The following is a 26,936-nucleotide window of genomic DNA, read 5'->3' as shown; positions in this document are numbered from 1 at the left end:
GCCCCTGTCCTACAGGTGGAAGTGGCTGATTGAAAGGCAACTCTTTCTCATGACTCAGGAGCCGCAACCAGGCTGAACCTCAGATTAGGTAGGAGTGCTGAGGGCCACTCTCTGGAGCTCGAGGAATGGGCAGATGAAGACTCCATTTCCTCAGCTGGTGTTCTGTCATTTTCTGCTCCCCTTTCAGAAACCAGGGGAATAGGGGGGATGGGCCTTCCTACAGAGGGAAATCTTGGAGATTTGTCCACTGAAGGTTAGATAAATGACGGAATTCATTTGGAGATCTGGAATGGGAAAGGGGGTTTTACAACGCATGACCATAACTTCTAGGACTGCAAGTAAGAAGGCACAGCTGGAGAAAGAGCAGGTGTGGCCTGTCTCTCTTGACTGGTTTTCTAGACTCTGAGGATTTGTAGTATACCCTCTACGCGACTCAATGAGAGTCCAACGGGCTCTACCTTCTGCTTAGTCTTCTTCTACCTTCAAATCACTGGGACATCTGACATAACCCTTCCTAACAGAGAGGCATGATTGAAAGAGAACAAAAACTAGTTAGAAGGTCATGGCAAAACTAGAAGAAAAAAGAAAATAAGAGAGGCATATGGAAGGACCAGAGCAAAGAGGCTCTTTGACATTTGCAAGGTAAGACTTATTTAGTTCTTTGACTGCCTTTGGGCCTAATGAAATATGTATCTATATAAAACCCTACCCTCTATTCCCTACATGAGAACACTTACAGTTGGCTAAAAAGATAAAATAATATAAGTCTGGTAACCTATACAACTCATAATCACATGAACCAATAATGTGAACCAACGATAACACAGCTGTTCTGTCTTTACCCCTGTCCCAGGCCTTGGGGTGGTGGTTGGGGGTGGGGAGGAAGGGACAGACAAAGCACTGAGATGTCTGAAACCCACAATATACTTAATATAGGGAGACTCCTTCCCCACCAAATACCTAAACAGCGCTATCAGCAAAGAGCCTTCTCTCTCCTCTGTGTCCCATTTGGGGAAGGTAAAATGACCAGAAATAGGAAGGCATAAGCATTAGCAAGAACCCAGTAACCGACCACTGGGGACACCAGATCTTAGAGCGAGCACTGACAGCATTCCAACTGAGAGGCTGGCTGAGAAAGGGTTCCTAAAACTTGACGTGCAAAATAAGATATGAAGGGCTATAGGTGAAACAATCAATCGAGAGGAAAGGAGAAGCAAAAAAAAGGTTGCTCTTCAGAAATTCCTAAAAAAAAAGTTTAATGAGTAAGAAAAAATAAGTTATTTTGACCTTTTCATCTATTTCTCCTACCCAGATGTAAATTAACTGATTCTTAAACCAGAGTTTGGATTAAAGTCCCTGAAAATTAAAAAAACGGGGATACTCAGACCTGTGCATTTGAACTGAACACCTTTTCTTCACATTCAGCTACAATTTTTATGCCTATGCTGCCAGCTAACAACAAAGCGGTAGCCAAAAGGACTATTATCAGCCAAGTTCAATATTGGCTCAATTATGATGGATCTACTGGTAAAAAGCCCTTCATACCTTTTTTCAGGAGATCTCAAACTTGCCCCCAAATAATGAGAGTTCCAGGTTTTCATCTGGTCTGAGCTTACCTCTAACCTCAGGAAAGAGAGTTTAGACTCAAAGGAGCAGGAGGAAAGAAGAGGAACAACAACGACATATCCAAACAAAGCAAAAAACAATACAAAAGGTCAAGCAAAACAGAAGAAACATAAGGAAGAAATAAGCAATGCAGAGGAACAATCAGAAAACAGGATGGTTAAGGTTGAATAGCTTTCAACATTAAAAAATAAATAAAATAAGATAAAAGGGCACACAGCCTGGTTTTGGAGTGGGATTTTTATCCCACTTTTCCTTCATCAAGTCAAAGATCAAAGGGAAAAGCCAAAGGAAAAGATAATCACGGTTGGTTAAGGTGGATGCTGCGTGCTCTCTTGTGGTCATTTCAGCAAATCATGCATCATAATAACTATCACTCACTGCCCAGAGTAGGAGATGAAACAGCAGCAGCAACAGAAGTGGTGGGGGGAGATCTGACTGGCGCAACTGTTACATAGGATGAGCTAGGAACATGTTTTACATCAAGGTGCTGCCCCGCGGTCTGCCGCTTTAGGACTCCCTTAAAAGAGGCTCCCGTCTGGAATGTGTTAATTACGTCGATCTGCAAAGAATCAGAGAGTGAGACAGCTTTGCTCCACAATCAGAGAGACGCGAAGAAAGAGGAAGGGAAGGTCCTGGAGGGTTAGGGAAGGGGTTGGAAGGAACTGGGAAAAGGAGACAGAAGATGGAAAGCAAGAGAGATTCCCTGGCACACAAACCAATGGGGATGAGAGGGGGAAGACATCAACTGTGATCACCATTTAAGGAGCAGTTTGCCATGGAGTCCACACACCCCACCAGAATCCAGTCCTCTTCCCTTTTAGTCTACGGAGGACATTTTAGGCATGCTGGTGTCCAAAAGTATCGAAAGGGACCCCCATAACTCTTAACACAGAGAGAGTGACAGCTTCTTCATCGTTTTGACCTGTACTCTAAGAAATCAGGCATGCGACTTAAGAAGGAAGGCAAAGCATGATTACTTAATTCTGAGGCTCAGGAACCTCTAAACAAATTAAATTAACTATTTATTTTTGCAGATTTTCCAGGAAAATAACTCATGTGTTTAAAGCAAAAACAGAGGCGTGCAGTAACCCATGCATAGGGGCCACGGTGGAAGGGCTCCTGACCCCGAGCCGCTGGCCTCACCCTCTCCTGGCTTTCTTCCCTGAGACACTCTTCCCTGGGGCTGAAGTGGACCGGGTCCCTGGGGATGGAGCTCAGGAACCCAGTGGCCAGGCTCTTTAGAGAGAATGCCACCAGCTGCATGAATACACTGGAGATCTGGAAATGTCTGGCAGAAATGCGGACAATAACTCAGCAGTTAGGCTGAAGAGGGGAGGAAGAGCTGTGGGTTGGTGGGGCTGGTGAGCAACTGCAGGTCCAGCCTTACACAAGCGGTTTCCGGTCTCCAGTCTCCGAATCCTGGAGACAAGAGGCAATTCATGCCATTTGGTTTCCAACAATGGTCTTGGTCTGAGGCCTGGGTCAGACTTACCATCCTTATGTCTGACCCCTAACTAACAACGAAGAAATCAAAAGGAATTTCTTTATCCTTCAGGATCTGGTAGAATCATCTTAAAAATGCCCATACGCTTAACATCAAGGGCCAATCTAGCAGGAAGGGTGGAAAGGTGCTGATTCCACTCATCTGACTTCCCTCCCCGGGGAGAGAGGTGGGAAAGCAGGCACCTTGTGAGTCAGACAGTTGTTCTTATTTATCAAGCTTCCTGAGAAGCCATGGACTGTTTAGGGCTGGTTTCTGGATTCAGACCAAAGTTTGAGCTAAAATACCACTCCTTCATTACATTATATGGTTCTCAGTTCCAGGGGACTGAGGAGCCTGATTCTGCACGAGGAGAGGGTTTGCATGTGGGGAGGGTCCAGCTCCATGGAAGAAGGGGCTGTAGAGACACCCTCCTCAGTGCTTGTTAGGGTCACAAGGTCCCAACCTCCACAATGAAATTGGATCCCAGTTTACCTTCCCAAGATCGCTGCCCTTAAGTTTCCCAAACTTCCACTTTCTAGTGCTTTTAGCTCCCCCCAAACCAAAGGGACCAGGACAGGACAACTGCCTGGCAACACCTCCCATGCCTAAGTGTTCACTGAGAATGACAAGGATCAGCAATCAGACGGCAGGGGATCTCGTTAGAACCCTGCTGAGGCTGAACAGTGGACACCAGGAGAGAGCTTCAGGGGTCTGGATGCAGGTTAGCGAGGTCAGCCTCATCCGCTCATAGAGTCCGGTGCACACAGTGCAACGGTACGCAGTGGTCCCGGGGCATCTTTAACAGGCTGTCTTTGCTGCCTAAGTTTAGGCTTCAGTGCCATTCTGGCCCAACTGCCTCACGCTCCAGGGACAGGTAGTGGACCCACGCTATGTAGACAGGGAAGCCCACAGAGAGGCGGACGGGCGAGGGGATGGAAACTGGTAGTGGAGGGGAAGGAAGATCCGTGAATCTCAGCCCCGAGGACAGAAGACTGGCAAGGAGCCAGGAGACACTGGAACGAGGGGATCCTGGTTAGGAAAAAAACCAGAGAGTGGAAGAGTAGGCAGATGACCCTGAAGGGAAGAAAAGCAGACAGGTTATTCTGAAAAGAGCAGACCTAAAGGAAAGCATGGGGCCTTAGAGACAGGAGCCAGAGGCGCCAAGTTCTCTGGGTGCAAGAGGCCCTTGCTGGTGATGGACTCAGCAGCCTGGAGGGAGGGGTGGGTGTGGGATCTCTGGATGCCCTAAGGCAGTTTCTGCAGGTCCCCCGGGATTTCCCTCCCAGGGAAGGGAGGGGAGAGGGCCCAGTGTTTCCTCACCTCAACCTTCTTTCCCACTTCTGCCCTTCTTTCCCACTTCCATCTGTTGCCTTGCCTATGGGAGCAAGCTCCCAGCAGGTATTCAGTTCAGAATACTCATCTCACCTCTCCTCCCTATGCACCAAGGAGGCAGCCTTGACGAGGGAACTTGCCACACCATCTGCAAGGCTAATTTTAGAAAGTGAAACTTGTTTCTGGGACCTCCAGCCAATCAGCAGAGAGGAATGGGCCTGTTCTCTGGAGAACACCCTTGAGAACTCAGGGATTTACAGTTCCTTGAGATGGAAGCCTCAGGACTAACGCAACAGAGAGTCATGGGGCCAGAACAGGGAAAGTGATAGGACTGCCACGCCTGGACCAGCCTTTCCTCCAGGAGAGGCCGTCGCAGGTGCTAATTGGAAAGTGGGGGAAGTTACTGCAGGGCTACAGGCAGGCACTTAGGAGCAGCAGCAGCTTCCATCCCACTTCAGAAATTGCAAGAAGGGAAAAGGTTTGAAGGAATTATAGCTTCTTCCTTTCTGGGAAGCAAATCTGAATCCTGCAAAAGATACTCAGGCACTGAGAGACTACTGTCATTTATACACACTTGACCATCGGATTCCCCAGCATGGCCTTAAATTTTGAGTGGGGAAGATATAGGAGGGTGAGTTTCTTTTCTAAAGATTCCTTCCGATAACATCTATTTTGTCCTAACAGCAGCTAGAGATGCCCATTAGGTGTCTGCTGGGGATGCTGGTGTGGAGACACTGTCCAACTCCTTTTTTCTGAAGGGCAGGGGAGACTCTCAACGCTTCCCACCCTGAGGTTAGGCCCAGTGCTTGCAAGGGACCTGATGCAGGAGCTCGCCCACCCCACAGAGCGGGGGAAAGTGGGCTTTCAAACCAACCCCAAGCTAAAGGACCGTGCCAACAGCCAGTGTCCTGCGCTCCAGCCCTCTCCCCTCCTCTCAGAGGAGCCCAGGCAGCTCCCTCAGGTCCCATCTGTCCTGAAGCTAGGGAGCTAGGACTGCCCCCAGTCGTGGGCCTTCGGAAGGGGAGAGGTGTTGGTCACTAAGAGCTACTGCCCTCCCAGCACCCCCAAAACGGGGAGAGTTCTTCTCCCAGAGTGAGGACAGGCCACTATCAGAGTACCTGAGTCTGGATACGGTTTAGGCCTCGGAACCAGAGGATCTGGCCTCGGCGCAGCTCCATCTCTGCATGGTCAATCTCGTCCAGTCCCTCAGCATCCTTGGTGATCTCCTCTTTAGCGGTGCCATGCCCAGCCTCCTTCAGGAACTTCAGGGATTGGGTGGGTATCGTGGAGATTACCTGAGAACAAGTGCAGAGGAAGGAAGACACCAGAGTCAGGGTGAGAAGAGCTGCCACTCAACTCACGTGGCTTAGGCCCTTGGGTAGGTCACTCTTGGTGCCATCGCCCTACCCTCTGGGAGAGCAGTGGGAGAAGCACCAAGCCCCTCAGGCAAGTATTTGCCAAGTGCCCACCAGTGTCAGGCCCTCAGGAAGGTTTTCTGTGTTTGTGGACACACAAAGGAGAGCTTGTATTCTAGCGTCTGACCAGCACCTGCCTGCTTTCATACTTCCTTCTCCTCCTCCTGCCTCAGTTCCTCCTTCCCATTTTGCCAGGTGTCTTTTAAAAGAAGTAGAACTATAATGCACGGCACAAAGTAGGAAGGGACAGAGACCACGACCTGGGGGAAAGCAAGTGTGGGCACAGAATGGTCAGACTGCACGGACGGAGAAGGACAGAGGGTGGAAGAGGGCGACTCTTCCTAGTCACCACGTGCAGGGCGCCTCCCGTGTTATCACACCAGTGGAAGGGCACTAACAGCTGCTTGGGTTGGCGTGCGGCAGGTGCAGCAGGCCACGGAATAAGGGACATGTGAGCATTATGCGAAGACACAGAGCAGGAGGCTGGGTTTGCAACTCAGAATAAATCATCGGTGAGTTCAGAGTCTGTCCGTCAGTTCTCCTTTACCAACAGGATGAGGAGCAGACAGGGCTCTCATGGGAAAGAGGGCCTGCGTGGGCCATCCGATATGGAGCCAAGTGTTCAGAAACAGGAAGAACGTCAAAGTTCTGCTTTCAGAGGTTTTACCAGGGACCACTGGTAAACAAATGTCACAAACAGCACGGTGGAGGGACGAGGGCAGGAGCTGGGGTCGGGGATCACCTGGGAGGCACCTAGGAGGTGTGAGAGAAACAACTGGCAGGGGAAGGCCTGCGGCCCCATGGAGGGCTTTTTGGGGCCAGTTAGAGCAAAGCCTCCATTACCCAGGTGGCCAGGCATCAATGAGTAGAGACCTGGGGTCTGCAAAGGAGAGGGACAGTCCAGGCCACAGCTGAACAGCTGAGGACCAGGAGGACCTGCCAGGCAGTAGTAGGGAAGGAAGAAAACTCTTCCCAGACCTGATGATGTTACAATATCAACAGCTAACATTTACTGAGTACTTACAGGGTACCAGAGACTATTCTAAGTCATTTCTGTATTGTAACTGATTTGCTGATTAACAACCATTAACAATGACCTTGTTATCCTAAGTAGAGGAAACTGAGGCACAAGTGGTTAAGATACTCACTCATAGTGACTCAGCTTGTAAAAAGGAGAGCTGGGATCCAAATGCAGGCAGTCAGTCCCAGAGTCCATGCTCTGAACCATATGCTAGCCTGCTTCTCTAGAGAGCTCTGAGTCTGGATTTATCTTGGCTGAGAGTCAGGCACTCAAACCAGATAAGGCTGTGGTGAGAAACAGAAGAGGTGGGGGCCGACAGGACGTCAGCACAGCAGCCCATGGCCAGACTGTGCTTTGTTGGAATGAAGACGTGCTTTATAGCTCTTCTTCTAAAACCCTTGATTTTTTTGGGCAAAATTCCATTGAAAATTTCCACTCCTATCTCCGAGACCTAAGAGATGTGCCTGCCTCCAGGCACGGTGAGAGAAAAGACACAAAGCCTCCACACTGGTGGACACTGATCATCCCACTTTGGGATCCGACAAGGTAGAAAGAACTTAAAAGCTCGGGAGAGATGGCAGGGGAGGAGAAGACGCAGGTCCGGAGCTGGGAGACCCCGCGGCCGCCCCTCCCACCTCCTCTGGAGGAGGGCTGCAGGCTGTGTGAGGGCCCGGGCGGGCACGCAGCACTCACCTGGCCCCACAGCAGTTCTCCAATACCAATGAAGAGACACCAAAACCACTGGGACAGAGTGAGCCTCGTACAACTGAAGGGTTTACCCCCAAATTCCACGATGAAAATCTAGAAGAGAGAAAGAGGCAGCCTACCTTCAGGGAGGTGAGTAACAGGCAGCTAGCCCTCCAGCCAAGGCCACCAAAGCCACGTCACCCTGCTGCCCCAGGATCCCCGTGGTGCAAGCCCCGATCTTCTTATTGGGAAGGGGGAAAAAAGAAATCCAGAAGGGGAGAAGAGAAGACAGACACAAATAGTCTTTATGGAGCACTCTGATGGGGAGACAGCCACAGTTACTGTGAAAGTTATTAACATAAGAGCTGGAGGCTGGGCCAGCATTGATGGTCTAGTGGTTAAAGTTTGGCACTCCTGCTTTGGCAGCCTGGGTTCGCTTCCCAGTCATGGAACCACACTACCCTCTGTGAGTAGCCACGCTGTGGTGGAGGCTCACGTGGAAGAATTAGAAGGACTTACAACTAGGATATACAACCATGCACTGGGGCTTCGGAGAGAAAAAAAAAAAAGACCCGGAGGCTTCCTGTGACTAAAGCCAGTTGGTGACAAGGAGAAGGCACAATGACAGAGAAGAGGAGTCGAGGAGGGGCAGACTGAGAGGTACCCTGCTGAAGGGTGAGACAAGAGCTCTTTTGTCACTGGGTGAGATCATAATCTCTTGCGTCCACAGACGTTTTAGTGTACCTCTGACCAGAGCAAGAAGGAAGGGGCCCAATCCTTTCACCAGAAGGGCAGTTTCCACAGGAGGAGCCTAAACCAGGCTTATCTGTCAAGTACATGCACACCATCCCATCACTTTTCTTTTTCTGTGAATTGCACAGCATTTTATACCATGAGTGCCTTCAGAACAACGGGGCAAGGAGAGAGAGCGCCCATACAGCATGTGCGTGCACATTTCATGTATGCTGGCAGGAGGCGTGGAAAGGGGCTAGAAGAGAGTGATCCCCTCTTGGTCACTTGGTGAAACTTCTGTGTTTTTCATTTAAAAGACAATGAAAGGACTCTACAAGTCTGATTTTATTTGCTACCAACATGCCTTGCTCTGGAGCACCTGACACAGTGGGCTCCAATGCTAGAGCAATGTGCAAGCAGAGGCAAACTGGGAACGCAGAAGCGTCTAGGCCACAGCCTGAGTCCTCACTGCTCCCTCACTGTTCTTCCTGGTACTGAGTGAAGTTAGGCTCCCGGCTTCTTGCTTTGTCATCCCAGCCCTCCTACCAAACTCCAGCTAGACCCTCACCTGGCAGACGAATGTGCCCACAACCACAGAGCAGAAGATGAGGTTGTGGAAGATGCCCGCGAAGACATTCCTCTCCCCGTGGATCTTGCGGGAGTTGATCTCGTTGAAGAGCTGCATCAGCACGAAGGTGTTGAAGACGATGGTGTAGTGCTGGCTGGGCGGCGAGTGCAGAGGGGCCTTCCTCCCACTGTCGATGTCAAAGAATTTCTCACCTAGTGGGGAGAGCAGAAGCAGCGGAGGGTAAGTAGTTCTCAGCGAGGGCTCAGGTGAAGTCAGAGCACGTTGGTGTGGCACCCAGAACATGGTTGCTTATGGCTGGGGTCCATTCTAACTGGCCAGCATCTGAGCCACACCAGTTATCCAGTACTTTAGATGGCAGCCCTGGCCTCAACATATCTGAGCCTCTCTCAGTTTGCTGCATTAACACTCGCTCGCCTTCCTGCAGTGTGCGTGCTGGTCAAACCGTGACCACTACCAGCAAGCAGACACAGGTCTGAATCTTAGCGCCACTATTTACTCATTATGTGACCTGAGCTTCAGCTCTGTAATCTATAAAAAAAGGTGTAAAAGAGCCAGCTTCGTGAAATTCTTCAGAAGAGTGCATAAAACAGCATAACACACTCGCTGGCGGGAACAGAGGAGGCGCTCAATCCGCGAAGCTGCTGTTACTCCCAGGCTTGCGCTCGGCTTGCTCCCAGGCCACCTTCTTTTCCTGGGCCATTCTCAACCCCCATCTCCATCTAGCACCCCAACAGCCGCCCACCCCCATCCCCACCCTTGACTCACCGGCAAAGACAAGGGCAAAGATGACCACGAGCTGATAGACGGCATGCCCCAGGATGTTCTTCATCATAGTCCGGGAGATCAGAGGCTTATTTCGGCCATACGGGCGACGCCTCAACAGAGCATCTGTAGGGGGCTCGGTGGCCAGGGCCAGTGAGGCAAAAGTGTCCATGATGAGATTAACCCACAGCATCTGTACAGCTTTCAGTGGGGAATCCTGGGGGGAGAAGAACCAGGCCTTTCAGCTTTCCTTGGAGACCACTCCCATCTGACTCATCAGCCTCACCTTTGCCCTTGAGATGGCCTAGCTCCCACTATCCACCTAGACTTTGAATCTGGCCATTTATTAGCTGAATGACCTTGAGAACATTACTTAACCTCTTTGAGCCTTGGGTCCCTCACCTGTAAAATGAGGATAATACCTACTTTGCAAAGTTGTTTCTGAAGAACGGAGATAACACATCTAAGTGCTCATCATAGTGGCTGACACATAAGTGCTAAATTAAGGGAATACAAATTACCATCCTTCCACATGAGCAGATGGAGACCCAGCAGAGCTAACCCTGCCCCAGCACCCCGGGGAGCTCCCGTCCTTACTCCTCGGTAGACACACTGCGTCCCACTCCCCATGTTCCTTAGCCCGACCTCATCCCTCCCATCTCAGCCCACCCCACACGCCCTTCACCTGAGTGATGCAGGCTCCAGTGAAGGCCACGATCACGGCCACCACATTGACAGTGAGCTGGAACTGCAGGAACTTCGAGATGCTGTCATAGACGTTTCGTCCCCACATCACTGCCTTCACGATGCTGGTGAAGTTGTCATCTGTTAGGATGATGTCTGATGCCTCCTTTGCCACATCTGTGCCTGCAATACCCTGAGGTAAGAAGGGGAAAAAAAACAGTGAAGAACTGGCTAAAGCAGAGTTTATTTACATTCTGAACCCAGACTCCATTTCCTGACCTCCAAGAAGCTTTCAGAACCAGGCACAACACTAGATGGCAGACCAGCCACACAAATGCTAAAGAATAAACCACCACATTTTGACTTCTCTTTTCTCCCAAAGCACATAAAGGGAAAATGCGTCATTGTCAGACTACAGAAAAGAGGGCTGGGGCCCGACCCACCACTTTACTCCTGAACCCACACTGGAAATTAGTTATCGTTGATATTCCTTTCTCCCTTCCCTCCTACTCCCCCACCATAGAAACTAACTGAAAGGGAGGGAAGACGTCCTACCAATTCTTTTTTTTTCAAAGACTGGTACCTAAGCTAACATCTGCTGATCTGTTGCCTGTCTTTTTTTCTTCTTCTTCTTCTCCCCTCCAAAGCCCCTGGTACATAGTTGTATATTCTAGTTGTAGGTCCTTCTAGTTGTGGCATGTGGGACGCCACTTCAGCATAGCCTGACCAGTGGTGCCATGTCCGTGCCCAGGATCCAAACTGGTGAAACCCTCGGCCGCCGCAGCGGAGCGCGCGAACTTAACCACTTGGCCACAGGGCCGGCCCCCGTCCTACCAATTCTACCTCCAAATCCTTACATTTGCCACTGCCAGTACCTCAGTTAAGCCCTTGTCCCCACACCTTTAAGTCACCCGAGATTTTTTCTTGAAGAAGTAGTCTGACAGCACAGTTCAGATGTCCTATCCGTCTCCAAAATCCTGTCACTGAGAAACCACTAAAGGTTTCCAAATAGACAGATCAAGGGTTGAAAGCTGTGCTTTAGAAACAGTAAACTCTCTAGTCTGGCAGTCAGAGCCCTCAACAAGTGAACTGATTCATTTTCCAACCTGCTCTTAAATAATGTTTTTGCTCAAAACCCACTGGTTTATTGACAATTCCATGGATTTCTCACTCACTTCTAGAGTCTGGACTTCTACTCATACCACTTCCCCAAGCCTGGAACGTCCTCTTCCCCATCTGTTTAAATCCTCTTTATCTTGAATGTCCTGCTCAACCAAGCCCTAAGTGCTTTGCAAAACTCTTCCTCGTTTCCCCAGCCATACTTCCATTCCATATCTTGCAACTCCTGTGACCCACAGAGGAGCTTATTCATGAATCTGGCTCGCACTAGTAGATTATTTGTTCTCTTCACCTGACAGTGTTATTCTCCTATCAAAATTACAACAAACAAATATCTGTTAGATAGACTATACAATTCAGTGTTTCCATCAAAAAGTTCTCTAGGGGCTGGCTGAGTGGTGCAGCAGTTAAGTTCCCATGTTCCGCTTCAGCAGCCCAGGTTCGCCAGTTCAGATCCCAGGCATGGACCTATGCACCGCTTGGCACGCCGTGCCAGGGCAGGCACCCCACACAGAAAGCAGAGGAAGATGGGCACAGATGTTAGTTCAGGGCCAATCTTCCTCAGCAAAAAGAGAAGGATTGGCAGCAGATGTTAGCTCAGGGCTAATCTTCCTCAAAAAAAAATTCTCTAATACATCCACGCAATGACATACCATGCATTGTAAAAAGAAAGGAGTAAAAAAAGAAAGAAAGACTATCTCTATATACTTACCACTAGGGAATAATCTCCAAGTTATGTTGTTAAGTGAAAAAAGCAAGGTGGAAAAAAGTGTATAGTACATATATAAGTAAGTATAGAAAGAGGGCACCATAGATAAGTATCAGTTCTCTAAAAGGGAGATATAAATAGATTATACATTCGACTATATTTTAAAGGAGCAAAGAGAAGGATAAACCAAAATAAAGAATTAAGTGGCCTGTGGGTTTAAAACCAAGGCAGCCAGGTGGAGGCAACAGGAATAGAAGCTAGATTTCTATGAATAGACCTTGTTTTGTATATCTGACTTTAGAACTATATAACTTCTTTATACAAGGATAAAACAAAATTAAGTTTAAAAAGCAATCTCTGGGGTTGGCCCCATGGCGTAGTGGTTAAGTCTGCACGCTCTGCTTCAGCAGCCCAGGGTTCACAGGCTTGGATCCCAGGCATGGACCTACACACCACTCATCAAGCCCTGCTGTGGTGTCCCACATACAAAACAGAGGAAGACTGGCACAGGTGTTAGCTCAGGGACAATCTTCCCAACCAAAAAGAGCTGCAATCTCTGAAATGGAAAGCAACATGACGTAAATGAACCGGCTAATCAGTTGGTAGCACACCCACATAGAGGAAAAACGTTCCACATGACTTTTTAAAAAACACAGCGACTTGATGGCACATCCCTAGTAGAAAAGATCTACAGGATAAAAAGAACTACAAAGAAAATCTTTAACTATTTTTAGCAGAGTTACCATATTATTACTGCTATTTTGAGACTATTATATATATCTTAGGATAAAGCAAATAATTATGTTAATGCCATTAGGAATCAAAATTTTCAGCTTAAGAGATATAAATATAAAATCAAGGAAGTTAAATAAAATTAGGAAATTAGAGTTTTATAATTCTAAATTTGAGTTGGAAATACCAATTTGAATTCATGAAGTGTTTTATCTTTAAAACAAAGAAAACAAAACCAAAAAAGAGACCTAAAAGACATTTCCTAGCTTTGTCCATTGAAAAGGTCTAGAAACAGGGATTTACTCAGTAGTAGAGAACACTCTGACATTCAGATTGTGTTTTCTAAACACCATTTCTCACTAAAATGAAGCAGGACTCTTTTGAGAAATTAATGATTCCAGATCCAGGACAAGAAATATGCATGATGACGCTAGAACATTTTATCCTGCAAGAAACCAAGAAAGCTATTAAAGACCACCAGGGACGGATCAAAAAGACTCGGCTGTGCTATCCTAAGAGGCTAATGATGGGCTGGTGGACATCAAAGTAATAATGAGGGCGATGGACTGAAACATGTCAAATACACTTAAATTCATGAGTTCACAGTGAGGTTTAAAAAAATAAACAACTGTTTTTAGTAGAGTAATTTAGTGGAGTTAATTTAAAAAAATAAACAATTCATTGGTCATCTTTGGAAGATTCTAAAAAGTCAACTCATTATCTTGAAAAACGATAAACAAATGAAAAGAATCAAGCATTTAATCCACCTTTCACATAGGAAATGAACCACAGAGTAACCAAACAGTTGATGAAGGGAAGTTTCTTTTTATAGAAATATTCAAGTTAATAAATAAAGAAAATCAGAACATGATCATTTTGTAGCCCCTAATAAAAGATGGGATCTAGAATCTGATTGCTTCCAGAACTAACTACTAGTTTATACGAATACAAGGGACAAAGAACATATTAAAGGATATTACAGGGATATGCTCAATGAAATCCATGCTGTGGGATATTCTATGTACACAAACAACCTTGTTCCTTCAAAACTAAATAGCTAGGAAAAAAGACGGAAGTGGGAGAGTGACGTCAGCATCATGGCGGAGTGAGCTCTCCCAGTAATCTCTCCCCTCCTCCGTACAGCGAAAAAGACATCTGTACTCCAATAGGGGACATCCACGCAACACAAAAGACGTCTCAGAGACCCCCTAGCCACAAGTCAGAGGGTGGAGAGACTGGAGCCCCCCTTGGAGGAGGTGGAACGAGGTGAGAGAAAACTGCGTGCCCTCCCCAAAGGACTGCGATCCAGGACTGCTGCGCACAGCCTCCGAGAGGGAAGGAAAGGAGGAGGGACGTTCGTTTGCAAGAACGTCAGAGATCCCCAAGGGCCCTTGCAGCCTAAAGGGAAGCCCCTTACTGGGGTGAAAGCTATGGTGGGGGCTGACCTCATCAAGCCAACACCCCGTGACAGCAGATAGTGAGAGCAGAGCACAGTGAGTAAGCCCACGAGAGCTTGTAGGAGAAAGTGCCTCCCCCGCCACCGCCAGCACCGGCTCCAGCGCTTGGGATCCAGGCGGAACACAGAGGGCTCAGAATATGTGGCTCTTGACTGCCCCCAGTGGCAATAAGTGGTAACTATGACCAAACAACACCATGATGCACAAAAACAGAGCCATGCCCTCCAGCAATATCAAACATTATATTAAATCTTCAGGCCAGAGAGAAAATGACAAGTACCCAGAAATCAGTCCTGAAGACACAGAAATATGTAATCTAAATGACGGAGAATTCAAAACAGCTATCATCAAAAAACTTGAGGTAAAAGAGAATACAGAGAAACAATTCAACGAGTTCAGGAACTACTTCACAAAAAAGATTGAAACTATAAAGAAGAATCAATGACAAAGATTGGAGATGAAAACATGAATTCCCTGAATGCTCGAGAAGACATCACAGAGGAGCGAATCAGCACAATTGAGGACAGACATGCTGAAATGCTCCAGACAGAGGAGGAGAGAGAACCAAGGCTAAAAAGAAAGCAAGAAAGGCTCTGAGAAATATCCGACTCAATGAGGAAACGCAAAATAAGAATTATAGGTATTCAAGAAGGGGAAGAGAAGAAGAATGGAGCAGAAAGCTTGTTCAAAGAAACAATAGCAGAGAACTTCCCAAACCTGGGGAAGAAGATGGAAATCCACGTGGAAGAGGCTATCATATCTCCTAAATATGTCAATATAAAAAGACCTACTGCAAGGTACAGAGTAGCAAAACTGACAAAAGTGAATGACAAAAATAAAACAAAACTAAACTAAACTAAGAGCAGCAAGGCAGAAGAAAATAACCTACAAAGGAACCCCTATCAGGCTTTCAGTGGATTTTTCTGCAGAAATCTTACAGGCTAGGAGAGACTGGAATGACATATTTAAATCTTTGAAGGACAAAAACTTTCAGCCAAGAATATTCTATCCAGCGGAAATATCCTTCAGATATGATGAAGAAATAAAAACTTTCCCAGATAAACAAAAGCTAGGGGAGTTCATAGCCACAAGAGTGCCCCCCCCCCCAACCAAGAAATTCTCAAGAAAGGCCCTCATACCTGAAAAACAAAAAGGGAGAAAGGGGTTACAAAGCACAGAGTAAGGTGATAAATAGGGAGACAGAATCAGAAAATTGTAGCAATACATCAGAACAGGTTAGCAAATACTCAAGTATAACATTAATGATAAAGGGAAGGAAAACACCAAAAACAAAGATAATCTTGTCATTTTAACCACAAGCTCAGAACACAAGATGGAATAAGATGTGAGAGAAACAACACAGAATGAAAAGAGGAGAGGGACTGAATCGGTTAGTCTAAGGAAATCAGAGGCCATCAGAAAACGGGCTGTCTTATCTACAAGATTTTGAATACAAACCCCATGGTAAGCACTAAACAAAAAAGCAGACAAGAGACACCAATAGTAAATAAGGAGAAAACAAAGAAACACAACATAAAAAACTAAAATTCAATTGGTAGATCAAAATAAACAGAACGAGAAACAAAGGAAAGTAGGAGAACTGGGAAACAAGTGATAAAATGGCAGCATTAAGCCCTCATATATCGATAATCACCCTAAATGTAAATGGACTGAATTCTCCAATAAAAGGACACAGAGTGGCAAGACGGATTAAAGAACAAGACCCAACAATATGCTGCCTCCTGGAAACACATCTCAGCTCCAATGACAAACACAGGGTGAGACTGAAGGGATGGAAGACGACACTCCAAGCTAATGGCAAACAAAAGAAAGCAGGTGTTGCCATACTTGTATCAGACAAAGTAGACTTCAAAATAAGGTCGGTAAAGAGAGACAAAGAGGGGCAGGATACAATGATCAAAGGGACACTCCATCAAGAAGACATAACACTTGTAAATATCTATGCACCCAACACAGCAGCACCAAAGTTCATAAAGCAACTATTAACAAAACTAACAGAAGATATTAATAATAAAACAATAGTAGGGGACCTCAACACTCCACTCACATCAATGGCTAGATCATCCAGACAGAAAATCAACAAGGAAACAGTGGAATTAAATGAAAAGCTAGACCAGTTGGACTTAATAGACATGTATAGAACACTCCATCCAAAAACAGCAGAATACACATTCTTCTCAAGTGCACACGGAACATTCTCAAGGATAGACCATATGTTGGGAAACAAGGCAAGCCTCAATAAATTTAAGAAGGTTGAAATAATAACAAGCATCTTTTCTGATCACAATGCTATGAAGCTAGAAATTAATTACAAGAAAAAAGCTGAGAAAGGGACAAAGATGTAGAGACTAAAAAACATGCTATTCAATAACCAATGAATCATTGAAGAAATTAAAGGAGAAATCAAAAAATATCCGGAGACAAATGAAAATGACAACATACCATACCAACTCATATGGGATGCAACAAAGTGGTACTAAGAGAGAAATTCATCACAATACAGGTTCACCTTAACAAACAAGAAAAACCCCAAATAAGCAATCTCAAACTACACCTAACTGAATTAGAAAAAGAAGAACAAACAAAGCCCAACGTCAGCAGGAGGGAAATAATAAAAATCAGAGCAGAAATAAATGCAATTGAAACAAAAAAAGCAGTACGAAAGATCAATGAAACAAAGAGTTGGTTCTTTGAGAAGATAAACAAAATTGACAACCCCCTAGCCAGACTTACAAAGAAAAAAAGAGAGAAAGCTCAGACAAATAAAATTAGAAATGAAAGAGGAGAAATAATGACAGATACCACAGAAATACAAAGGATAATAAGAGAATACTATGAAAAGCTATATGCCAACAAATTGGACAATCTAGAAGAAATGGATAAACTCTTAGACTCTTACAACTTCCCAAAGCTGAATCAAGAATAAACAGAGAATCTGAATAGATCAATCAAAAGAAAAGAGATTGAAACAGTAATCAAAAGCATCCCAAAGAATATAAAAACCCAGGACCAGTTGGCTTCTCTGGAGAATTCTACCAAACTTTCAGAGAGGATTTAATACCTATGCTTCTCAAGCTATTCCAAAAAATTAGGGAAGATGGAACACTTCCTAACATGTTCTACGAGGTCAACATCACTCTGATACCAAAGCCAGACAAGGACAACACAAAAAAGGAAAACTACAGGCCAATATCGCTGATGAACATAGATGCGAAAATCCTCAACAAAATACTGGCAACCCGAATACAGCAATATATCAAAAGGATCATACATCATGATCAAGTGGGATTTATGCCAGGGGCAGAGGGATGGTTCAACATCTGCAAATCAATCAATGTGATACACCACATTAACAAAATGAGGAATAATAACCACATGATCATCTCAATAGATGCAGGGAAAGCAACAGCCATTTATGATAAAAACTCTTAACAAAATGGGGATAGAAGGAAATTACTTCAACATAATAAAGGCCATATATGACAGACCCACAGCCAACATAAACTCAATGGGGAAAAACGGAACGCCATCCGTCCGAGAACCGGAATGAGACAAGGATGCCCTCTATCACCACTCTTATTCAACACAGTACTGGAGGTTTTGGCCAGAGCAATTAGGCAAGAGAATGGAATAAAAGGAATCCAAATAGGGAGGGAAGAAGTGAAACTCTTGCTGTTTGCAGACCACATGATCTTATATATAGAAAACCCGAAGGAATCCATCTGAAAACTATTAGAAATAATTAACAACTACAGTAAAGTTGTAGGGTACAAAATCAACTTACAAAAATCAGTTGCATTTCTATACTCTAATAATGAACTTACAGAAAGAGGATACAATTGCATTTATAATCACAACAAAAAGAATAAAATATCTAGGAATAAATTTAACCAAGGAGGTGAAGGACTTATACAATGAAAACTATAAGACATTACTGACAGAAATTGATAATGACATAAAGAGATGGAAAGAGATTCCTTGAACATGGATTGGAAAAATAAACACAGTTAAAATGTCCATACTACCCAAAGCAACCTACAGATTCAATGCAATCTCTATCAGAATCCCGGTGACATTCTTCATGGAAACAGAACAAAGAATCCTAAAACTCATATGGGGCAACCAAAGACCCTGAGAAAAAAAAGCAATCCTGACAAAAAAGAGCAAAGCTGGAGGCATCACAATCCCTGACTTCAAAATGTACTACAAAGCCATAGTGATCAAAACGGCATGGTTCTGGTACAAAAACAGGCACACAGATCAATGGAACAGAACTGAAAGCCCAGAAATAAAACCACACATCTATGGACAGCTAATTTTTGACAAAGGTGCCAAGAGCATACAATGGAGAAAAGATAGTCTCTTCAATAAATGGTGTTGGGAAAACTGGACAGCCACATGCAAAAGAATGAAAGCAGACCATTATCTCACGCCATACACAAAAATAAACTCAAAATGGATCAAAGACTTCAAGGTAAGCCCTGAAACCATAAAACTCCTGGAAGAGAAGAGAGGTCGTACACTCTTTGACATCGAACTTGAAAGGATTTTTTTGAGTACGATGTCCTCTCAGACAAGGGAAACGAAAGAAAAAATAAACAAGTGGGACTTCACCAGACTAAAGAGCTTCTGCAACGCAAAAGAAACTCAGATCGAAACAAAAAGACAACCCACCAACTGGGAGAAAATATTTGCAAATCATATATCTGACAAGGGGTTAATCTCCATAATATACAAGGAACTCACACAAATGAACAACAAAAAAAGAACAGCCCAATCAAAAAGTGAGCAGAGGATATAAACAGACATTTTTCCAAAGAAGATTTACAGATCGCCAATAAACATATGACAAGATGTTCAACATCACTAATCGCCAGGGAAATGCAAATCAAAACTACACTAAGGACTGGTCCAGTGATGCAGCAGTTAAGTTCACGCGTTCCATTTTGGTGGCCCAGGGTTCGCTGATTCAGATCCCGGGTGTGGACCTACACACCGCTTATCAGGCTTATCATGCTGTGGCAGGCATCCCACATATAAAGTACAAGAAGATGGGCACGGATGTTAGCTCAGGCCAATCTTCCTCAAAAAGAAAACCCAAAAAAACACTACACTAAGATACAACCTTACACCTGTTAAAATGGCTATAATCACTAAGACTACAAATAACAAACGTTGGAGAGGATGTGGAGAAAAGGGAACCCTCATACACTGGGGGTAGGAATGCAAACTGGTGTAGCCACTATGGAAAACTGTACGGAAATTCCTTAAAAAACTAAAACTAGAACTACCATATGACCCAGCTATCCCACTACTGGGTATCTACCCAGACAACTTGAAATCAACAATCCAAAGTAACACATGCACCCCTATGTTCACTGCAGCACTATTTACAACAGCCAAGACTTGGAAACTATCCGAGTGCCCACTGACCAATGATTGGATAAAGAAGATGTGGTATATATACAATGGAATACTACTCAGCCACAAAAAAAGATAAAATCATCCCATTTGCAACAACATGGATGGACCTGGAGGGAATTATGCTAAGCGAAATAAACCAGACTGAGGAGGACAGACACCAGATGATTTCACTCATATGTGGAATATGAACAAGCACATGGACAAAAACAGTTCAGTGGTTACCAGGGAAAGGGGGGTCGGAGGTGGGCACAGGGGGTGAAAAGGAGCACTTATGTGGTGACGGACAAAAAATAATGTACAACTGAAATTTCACAATGATGTAAACTATTATGAACGCAATAAAAAATTATAATATTAAAAAAAACAAAACAAAAGGTGGAAGGGGACTGTGCAGAAAAGAGTTAACACAGCGGCACTGAGCCTGCTGTCCTTAGAAAGGCCTGTTTGCAAGGTTGGCCCTCTGCTGGCCTCCGGGAACTTGGCTCTCAGAATGCTCACAGTCCACAATGAACTGAAAATTAATTAATGGTTCACTGTGCCTAGACTGTGCCCAAACGATATGGCTTCTAGTGAACGTCTGCTTCCTTCTGGGAGTCTGAAATCCGAGCAAATGCTCGGCAGAAGATGCCTATGTGACCACCCAATATAAACCACGGGTGCCGAGTTCCTCTGACGGGCTTCCCTGGGCAGAAACACCACATGCGCGTTACTGCACCTGCGTTGCTGGGGGAAGAGAGTGCTCCATGTGAGCCCTCACAGAGGGAGAGAGCCTAAGGCAGCTGCACGTTGTTGCCTGCAGACTCTGCCTGTGACCCCCTGACTACAGCCTTACTACATCACTATAATAAATTGTAGCCATAAATACAACCATATGCTGAGTCTCATGAGTCCTGCGAGTGACACTTAGGGATCCCTGACACAGGGAGCCTATAGGGTCGGTGGTTCTGAAGCTTTAGGGTGTGTCAGAATCACCGAGAGGGCTTGTAAAACACAGGTTGCTGGGCCCCAACTCCAAGCTTTCTGATTCAGTAGGTCTGGCGTGGGGCCAGAGAATTTGCATTTCTATAGCTTTCCAGGTGCTGCTGGAAGGAGGAGTACACTCAAGAAGTCCCATGAGAGATTAAAAGATTTATGAGATATATCAAATTGAAATGTATCAATCTTATTTGGATTCTGATTTGGATAAATAAACTATTAAAAACAAGATCTATGAAGAAATTGGAGAAATGTAAACAATGACTAGAGTAAGTAAAATAAGGAATCAACTTTGCTATGAGATACTGGTATTAGGATTCTTTTAGACAGATTTTATTGATACACATGTATCTTTCAGAGACACATACAGCCATTTTTTGGGTGAAATGACATGGTGTCAGATTTGCTTCAGAATAATTCAGCTGAGGATGCAGGAAGCAGCAGGGGCTTCAGGGAAACCAGACTGGCCAAGTGTGGATAACTGGCGCTGGGTGACAGATGCATGGGGATTCATGAAACTATTCTCTCTACTTTTGTATATTCTGAAAATTTCCTAGAATAAAAACTTGTTGTTGTTGTTCACGAGAGCACCCCAAAGAGAGAGCACTTCTTGAATCTCCTTCTCCTGCCTCACATCACAACAGTTCCACATCTAGGGGAGGCTCACCATCACAGGCTACCTGAGTGTGAGGAGGAACTTTGCAAACTGGGGGCTTCTAAACGTCGCTCAATGTCAGAATCAACAGGTGTTCCTGTTAAGAAAACCCAAACATTTCTGGGACCCACCCCAGACGCTACTAATCAAGCTATCCAACTGCGGAATCTTGGGATGTGTGATTTTAAATGGACTCTCCCAGCAGTTCTGACGCCCCAGCCTCACAGTGAAGGTCAGAGTGCTGACTGGCGCTGGCCACACAGCGCACGCTCCATTCGGAACACATTCTCTGCAGTGCGCCTAGCAGACAATATCACCATGTTCCCGGACAAGTTTAAGTTGGTCTTGCTTTCCTGGGTGACAATACTTCACAATCTCCCTGCCTGTGTCATCTACTTTTCATCCTTGATGGGTCCCCCAGTCCACATGTTACCATTGGCCAGGCGGGTAGGAGAGATGGAGTTAGAGAAAAGAGCACAAAGTGAGGTGTGAAGGCACAGGAGGCAGGGGCTCCCAGGAGCCTGTCCTGGCCTTCCGACGGAGAAGGCAGCCTGCCCTCAGAGAGACACTGCCGAGCCGCTTACCATGGCAAAACCAACATCTGCTTTCTTCAGTGCAGGCCCATCATTTGTGCCATCTCCAGTGACAGCCACCACCTGCCGCTGCTCCCCAACAGTGCTGTCAATGATGCCTGGGAAACAGACACACCAAGCGAGTCCACACATGCCATCTCAGGCCATTTGGCAAGCCTCCTGTTCCCCAAGAAAGGTGCTTCTTTGGTCTTCCTCCCTAGTCCCTGCCAGCACCTCCCTTTCTACTTTCTTCTTTCCTTCTTTTTGCCTATGCTGGAGGTTCTGTAGTATCACCCAAAGGCGGTAAACTGCTGCATAGTCGCACTCTGAGCTAAGGAAGCCCGCTCTCCTCTGATAGCTTGTCTGGTGCCCTAAGGCAGCTGGTAGGTGGTGGACAAAGCACCAAGTGATCTGAAGGCAGAAACGTGGAGTCAAACTGTACCACTTCCACTTAACAGCTAGGCAATTGGGGTGTCTGTGTCTTCTCAGCCTCAAACTTCCTTATTTGCAAAATGGGAATAGATTAACCTGCCCTGCCTAGTTCACAGTACTACTGGCAAACAAGATATGACAATGTTTTAAAAAAAACTTTCATTATATGTCATATATTCAGCAGGGGCTCAGATGTTAGCTAAACATCTCAGGACCTCCCTATTCAGGACAAGGGAGCTGCTCTGGCTGATGGTTCCCGCCTGCCCTCACCTGCCTGCCTTATCTACCTCAGGCACCTGGTCAGGAGCCCACCTCACCCCGCCTGCCTTATCTACCTCGGGTACCTGGTCAGGAGCCCACCTCACCCCGCCTGCCTTATCTACCTCAGGCACCTGGTCAGGAGCCCACCTCACCCCGCCTGCCTTATCTACCTCAGGTACCTGGTCAGGAGCCCACCTCACCTTTCACCAGCGTGTGCTTGTCAGTGGGGGAAGATCGTGCCAGAACTCGAAGCTTAGGCCAGATCTTGTCCAGCTTTTCTTGTTCTACCTGCCAAGATCAGACCACACCTGGGTCAGTCACACTCAGAACAGCCATCCAGGAAAATCTTACTTTTCCACACACTCTGAGCTTCTGCAACACCTGGTTCTCCATGGCCCACGGGGGAGTGCTATCCTGGCCTCCAGCAGAGATGAGGCAGCCAACTCAGTCTCCAAGGGCACATTCCCCAATGGTGACCATCAGGCCCTGCTTGTCTTCTTCCTCCCAACTCCCTAGCTGGGAGCCAGTCTCCTATTTCTTAGACCCTTGACCAGAGGTGGGCCAGGGTTAGCTGTTGGCTCAGGTGGCTACTGTGGTGCTTCTGAGGTCTGAGGTTTGATTTCTACATAGACCAGGAAGCTCTGGTCTGCTCCACACCCAGACCACGTCCTCCTACAAACCTGTCTCACTGTTAGTCACAGGGCAGTGACAAAGGAGGGATGAGGTAGAGGGAAATCAGTACAAAACCATCCCATGACTGAAAAAAAGGGAAAGATGTGAGAAGTTAGCGACACTGTCTCAAAAGATAGCTTGTGAATGAAGATAATGAGAAGAAAATTCCCAATTTTACTCTCTGAGCAGGTTTGGTAGAAGGAACGTTTCTCTACGAATAGATTTTACTTTTAAACACCACCCACTTTCCCCCATATGTCGAGACGCCTCACGCTAGACTGGCCCGCCCCTTGCCAGCGAGGCCCCGCCTCCGCCCGCACAGGACCCACCTCGCCCTTCTCATTGCGGATGAGTCGGTTGAATTCTTTGCCTTCTAAGCACAGGAAGTCATCCCCAGGCGTCAAAATGCCACATTTGGTGGCGATGGCCCGGGCTGTGTTGATGTTGTCACCTGTCACCATTCTGACAGTAATGCCAGCTCGTTTGCATTTGGCAATAGCTTCTGGTACCTGTGGAGAGCAAGGCAAGACGAAAGGAGAGATGGGGGTGGTGCTGTCCCTTCACTGTGGGCGGCAGAGAGGCACCCAGAGGCAGTGCCATGAGGCACAGGCGGACTCTGGTCATTTTTACATCTCTGGGTGCCGCCTCACTTCTGTCCTACCCATAATTCTCACACTTGAATTCACCCTATTTTACCATGAGCTGAGGGGGAAATTTGTTTCAGGAGCCAGGTCTAAAAGCTTATTCTCCCACTTACAATTGAGACTCCTTAGCAGGGCGTGCAGCCTTCTGTGATCTGGCCGCTGCCTTCCTTTCTAGCAGAACTTTTGGCCACTCTCCACCTGCCTGGCTCATGGCAATTCTTTTTAGTTTCCCAAATGCATGACACCGTCTCATGCCTCTGGGCCTTGACAACTGGCCCATCCGTCTAACCTTCTCAGAAGCAGGGACTTCTTCAATGCCCTAGTGTGGAGAGCAGTGGTCAGCTATTCTAGGCGTGCTCAGCAAGAACGTGTTGACTGAACAAAGGTGGTGAGAGATGAAGTTGGTGCCCCTGTTAACTCAGTCTCCTGACTGTTCTTAAGTACCAAATAATAAGCCCAATGAAACCTAGGCTTCTTGCCCCTCAGATAGCATTCGCCGTAGGACTGCCGCCTCCCAGCAACTGGGGGGCTCTCCGGCAGTTCTTTGAGGTGGGGAGCATGGGAACACCTGTCCCTGTATGGGAGAAGCAGCTAGGTAACTTGCTGGGCCCCAACTAGAAGCAGAACTCGTACCCCAGTTCCTGTGACTCCTGCGTGGCCTCCCATTAGGTCACACTGGGCCTGAACATGGGCAGAGGCCATTGGAAGACTTCCATTCGTGTTTTCCCGCCCTTTCCCCTCACCCAGGCCTCACCTCTGGGCGCACGGGGTCCTCAATGCCCACCACCGCGATACAGGTCAGTTCCGTGAGGATTTCGTTCTCGTTGTCCCACGGGGGCTCTACATCACTGAAATCCCGGTAAGCTATACAGATAGTCCGAAGTCCGTCAGAGGCCATGGGCTCAATGACAGTGCGCACCATCTCGTCTCGGTCCTTATTCTTGAATGGCACTGCTTCCCCTTTCTTGTCCAAGATTCGATTACACCTGGTGAGGCACACAGTCAGAAAGCAGCACCCCCTTCCCACCCAATATGCCTCTGCAATCATTTACAGACATTCTGGCAACTCCGCATTACTCCTAAAGACACTATTCCATGCCCAGAAATCTCTATCTGTTGCCCAGCTGAGTTCCCTTTTCCAAGGTGGGGTGGCCTGTAGGTGGATAATGTCTAGGTAGGCAGAGCATATGATTCTTCCAAGTCATCTTTTTTTTTTTTTGAGGAATACCAGCTAACATCTGCTGCCCATCTTCCTCTTTTTTTTGCTGAGGAAGATTGGCCCTGAGCTAACACCTGTGCCCATCCTTCTCCATTTTATATGTGGGATGCCTGCCACACTGTGGCTTGAAGAGCCACCACAAACCAGCGAACCCCAGGCCGCTGAAGCAGAGTGTGCAAACTTAACTGCTATGCCACTGGGCTGGCCCCTCATGTCATCTGTTCTTACTCATATGTGAATGCAACACCAAGAATTACTTGTGGGTCATCTGCCCTTTTGAACTTCTCTAAGGTAGAGAGATTCTTTTCATCCCCAGCATGTAGAATTGTGCTCAGTGCGTAGGGTATACTCAACAAGACTATATTGCTTGAAATAAGGTGGCCAAGCTGGGGCATTTGTTAATTTAGTGACTGGGCCTATACCCATATAAGTCAGCTTTTAATGACCTATGGATTGATTGTCTAGCCACTTTGACTAAGTTAAGTCTGATTAATCCTGTAATCAGAACTGAGAACGAGAAGGAAACATTTCCAGTACTTGTAACGTGCAAGGCATTTTACTCACACAGAATCATTTAGTCATAGTGACCCCGTGAGATGGGGGATATTTTGATCGGTTTCAGATTAGGAAATGGAAGCTTGGATTGCCCAGCTCTGAATCCTGGCTGTGCCACTATCAGCTGCATCACCTCAAGCAAGTTACCTAACTTCCATGTGCCTCTGTTTATTTATCTGTAAAACAGCACAATCATAGCATGCACTCACTGAGTTGTGAGGATTAAATGAAATGAGCCACCTAAGATACTTAGAAACAACGGTCGGCCTGAATAACTGCTCAGGTGTTAGCTATGACGTCACCACCTGGAAGGCGGCTCGCTCATCACTCAGGTGCTCCGCGGGGCAGGTCACCAGACCTCCCTGAGGGAGGGTGGCGAAGGGAGGAGGAGCAGGGGAGGGGCGCTCACTTGCGCAGGAGGATCTCGGAGGCGCCCTTGCTGTACATGCGGTAGCCGCCGGGCTTCTCGACGACGGTGCTCATTGACTTGCGCGCCGAGTTGAAGGTGTAGACCTTGTAGAGCTTCTCCTCGGGCACCTCGCTGCGCACCGCGTGGTAATCCTGCTTCAGGTCCGTGACAAAGCCCAGCAGGGCACACTCGGTCTTGTTGCCCACCTGCCGCGGCAGGCCGCCCTCCTTCTCTGGAGGCTGCGAGAGAAGTGTGCATGGGCCTACCGAACAAGACGCCTCACGCGGGGAGAGACGTCCGGAAGCAGAGCACCCCCCACGAGGCTTTCACAGAGGCACCCGAGACCGCAGGGAGCGAGCATCTGTCTTGTTGAAGGGGTGCTGACGGTGGTCAGTGGTGACCGCAGCCCCTGAGCCGTTCAGGGCTTAGGGATTTTTGAGCTTGCCCTGGGGATGGTGCTGGTGTCTCACCTTGTGTGGGTCTTATTCGAACACCCTCTCTTACTTTCTGGAAAGTGAGTAATTTTCCTGATAAGCCCAATTCTGCTACCAGTGTGAGGTCTCTCCTTAGAGAAAGCGCCTTTACGAAGTGACTGGAGGGCATTGCAGAGCCACAGATTCCGACCTGCCTCACCCTCCCCACCCCTAATCTACTTCCACAGATTATTCCCTAGTCTCACCCCAAACATGTTCACTGACGAGTGGGAAATGGCATGTGGGATGGCAATTCAGGCAGAACAAACAAGAGAA

General features: G+C 46.7%; 1 protein-coding gene across 5 annotated transcripts in view; it reads right to left on the bottom strand.

Moving 5' to 3' along the window:
- The window catches only part of ATP2B4 (ATPase plasma membrane Ca2+ transporting 4), a 97,479-nt gene that overhangs the window by 7,291 nt on the left and 63,252 nt on the right, over window positions 1-26,936 (bottom strand). For 2 of the 5 annotated variants that reach the window (XM_001488326.5, XM_023640317.2), the window contains 11 exons: window positions 26,188-26,426; window positions 24,759-24,990; window positions 23,690-23,869; window positions 22,889-22,976; window positions 22,008-22,114; window positions 10,333-10,524; window positions 9,651-9,864; window positions 8,865-9,076; window positions 7,571-7,678; window positions 5,560-5,736; window positions 2,005-2,185 (listed from right to left, as the gene is read on the bottom strand). In XM_001488326.5, coding sequence (XP_001488376.1) covers window positions 2,005-2,185; window positions 5,560-5,736; window positions 7,571-7,678; window positions 8,865-9,076; window positions 9,651-9,864; window positions 10,333-10,524; window positions 22,008-22,114; window positions 22,889-22,976; window positions 23,690-23,869; window positions 24,759-24,990; window positions 26,188-26,426 — 1,930 coding nt within the window. The remainder of the gene's footprint in view (window positions 1-2,004; window positions 2,186-5,559; window positions 5,737-7,570; window positions 7,679-8,864; window positions 9,077-9,650; window positions 9,865-10,332; window positions 10,525-22,007; window positions 22,115-22,888; window positions 22,977-23,689; window positions 23,870-24,758; window positions 24,991-26,187; window positions 26,427-26,936) is intronic. The other 3 variants (XM_001488283.5, XM_005609577.4, XM_005609576.4) reach the window with 2 other exon arrangements.

Source organism: Equus caballus, chromosome 5 (assembly GCF_041296265.1).
Source record: "Equus caballus isolate H_3958 breed thoroughbred chromosome 5, TB-T2T, whole genome shotgun sequence".
Taxonomy (NCBI): domain Eukaryota; kingdom Metazoa; phylum Chordata; class Mammalia; order Perissodactyla; family Equidae; genus Equus; species Equus caballus.
This window is presented reverse-complemented; position numbering and strand designations above follow the sequence as displayed.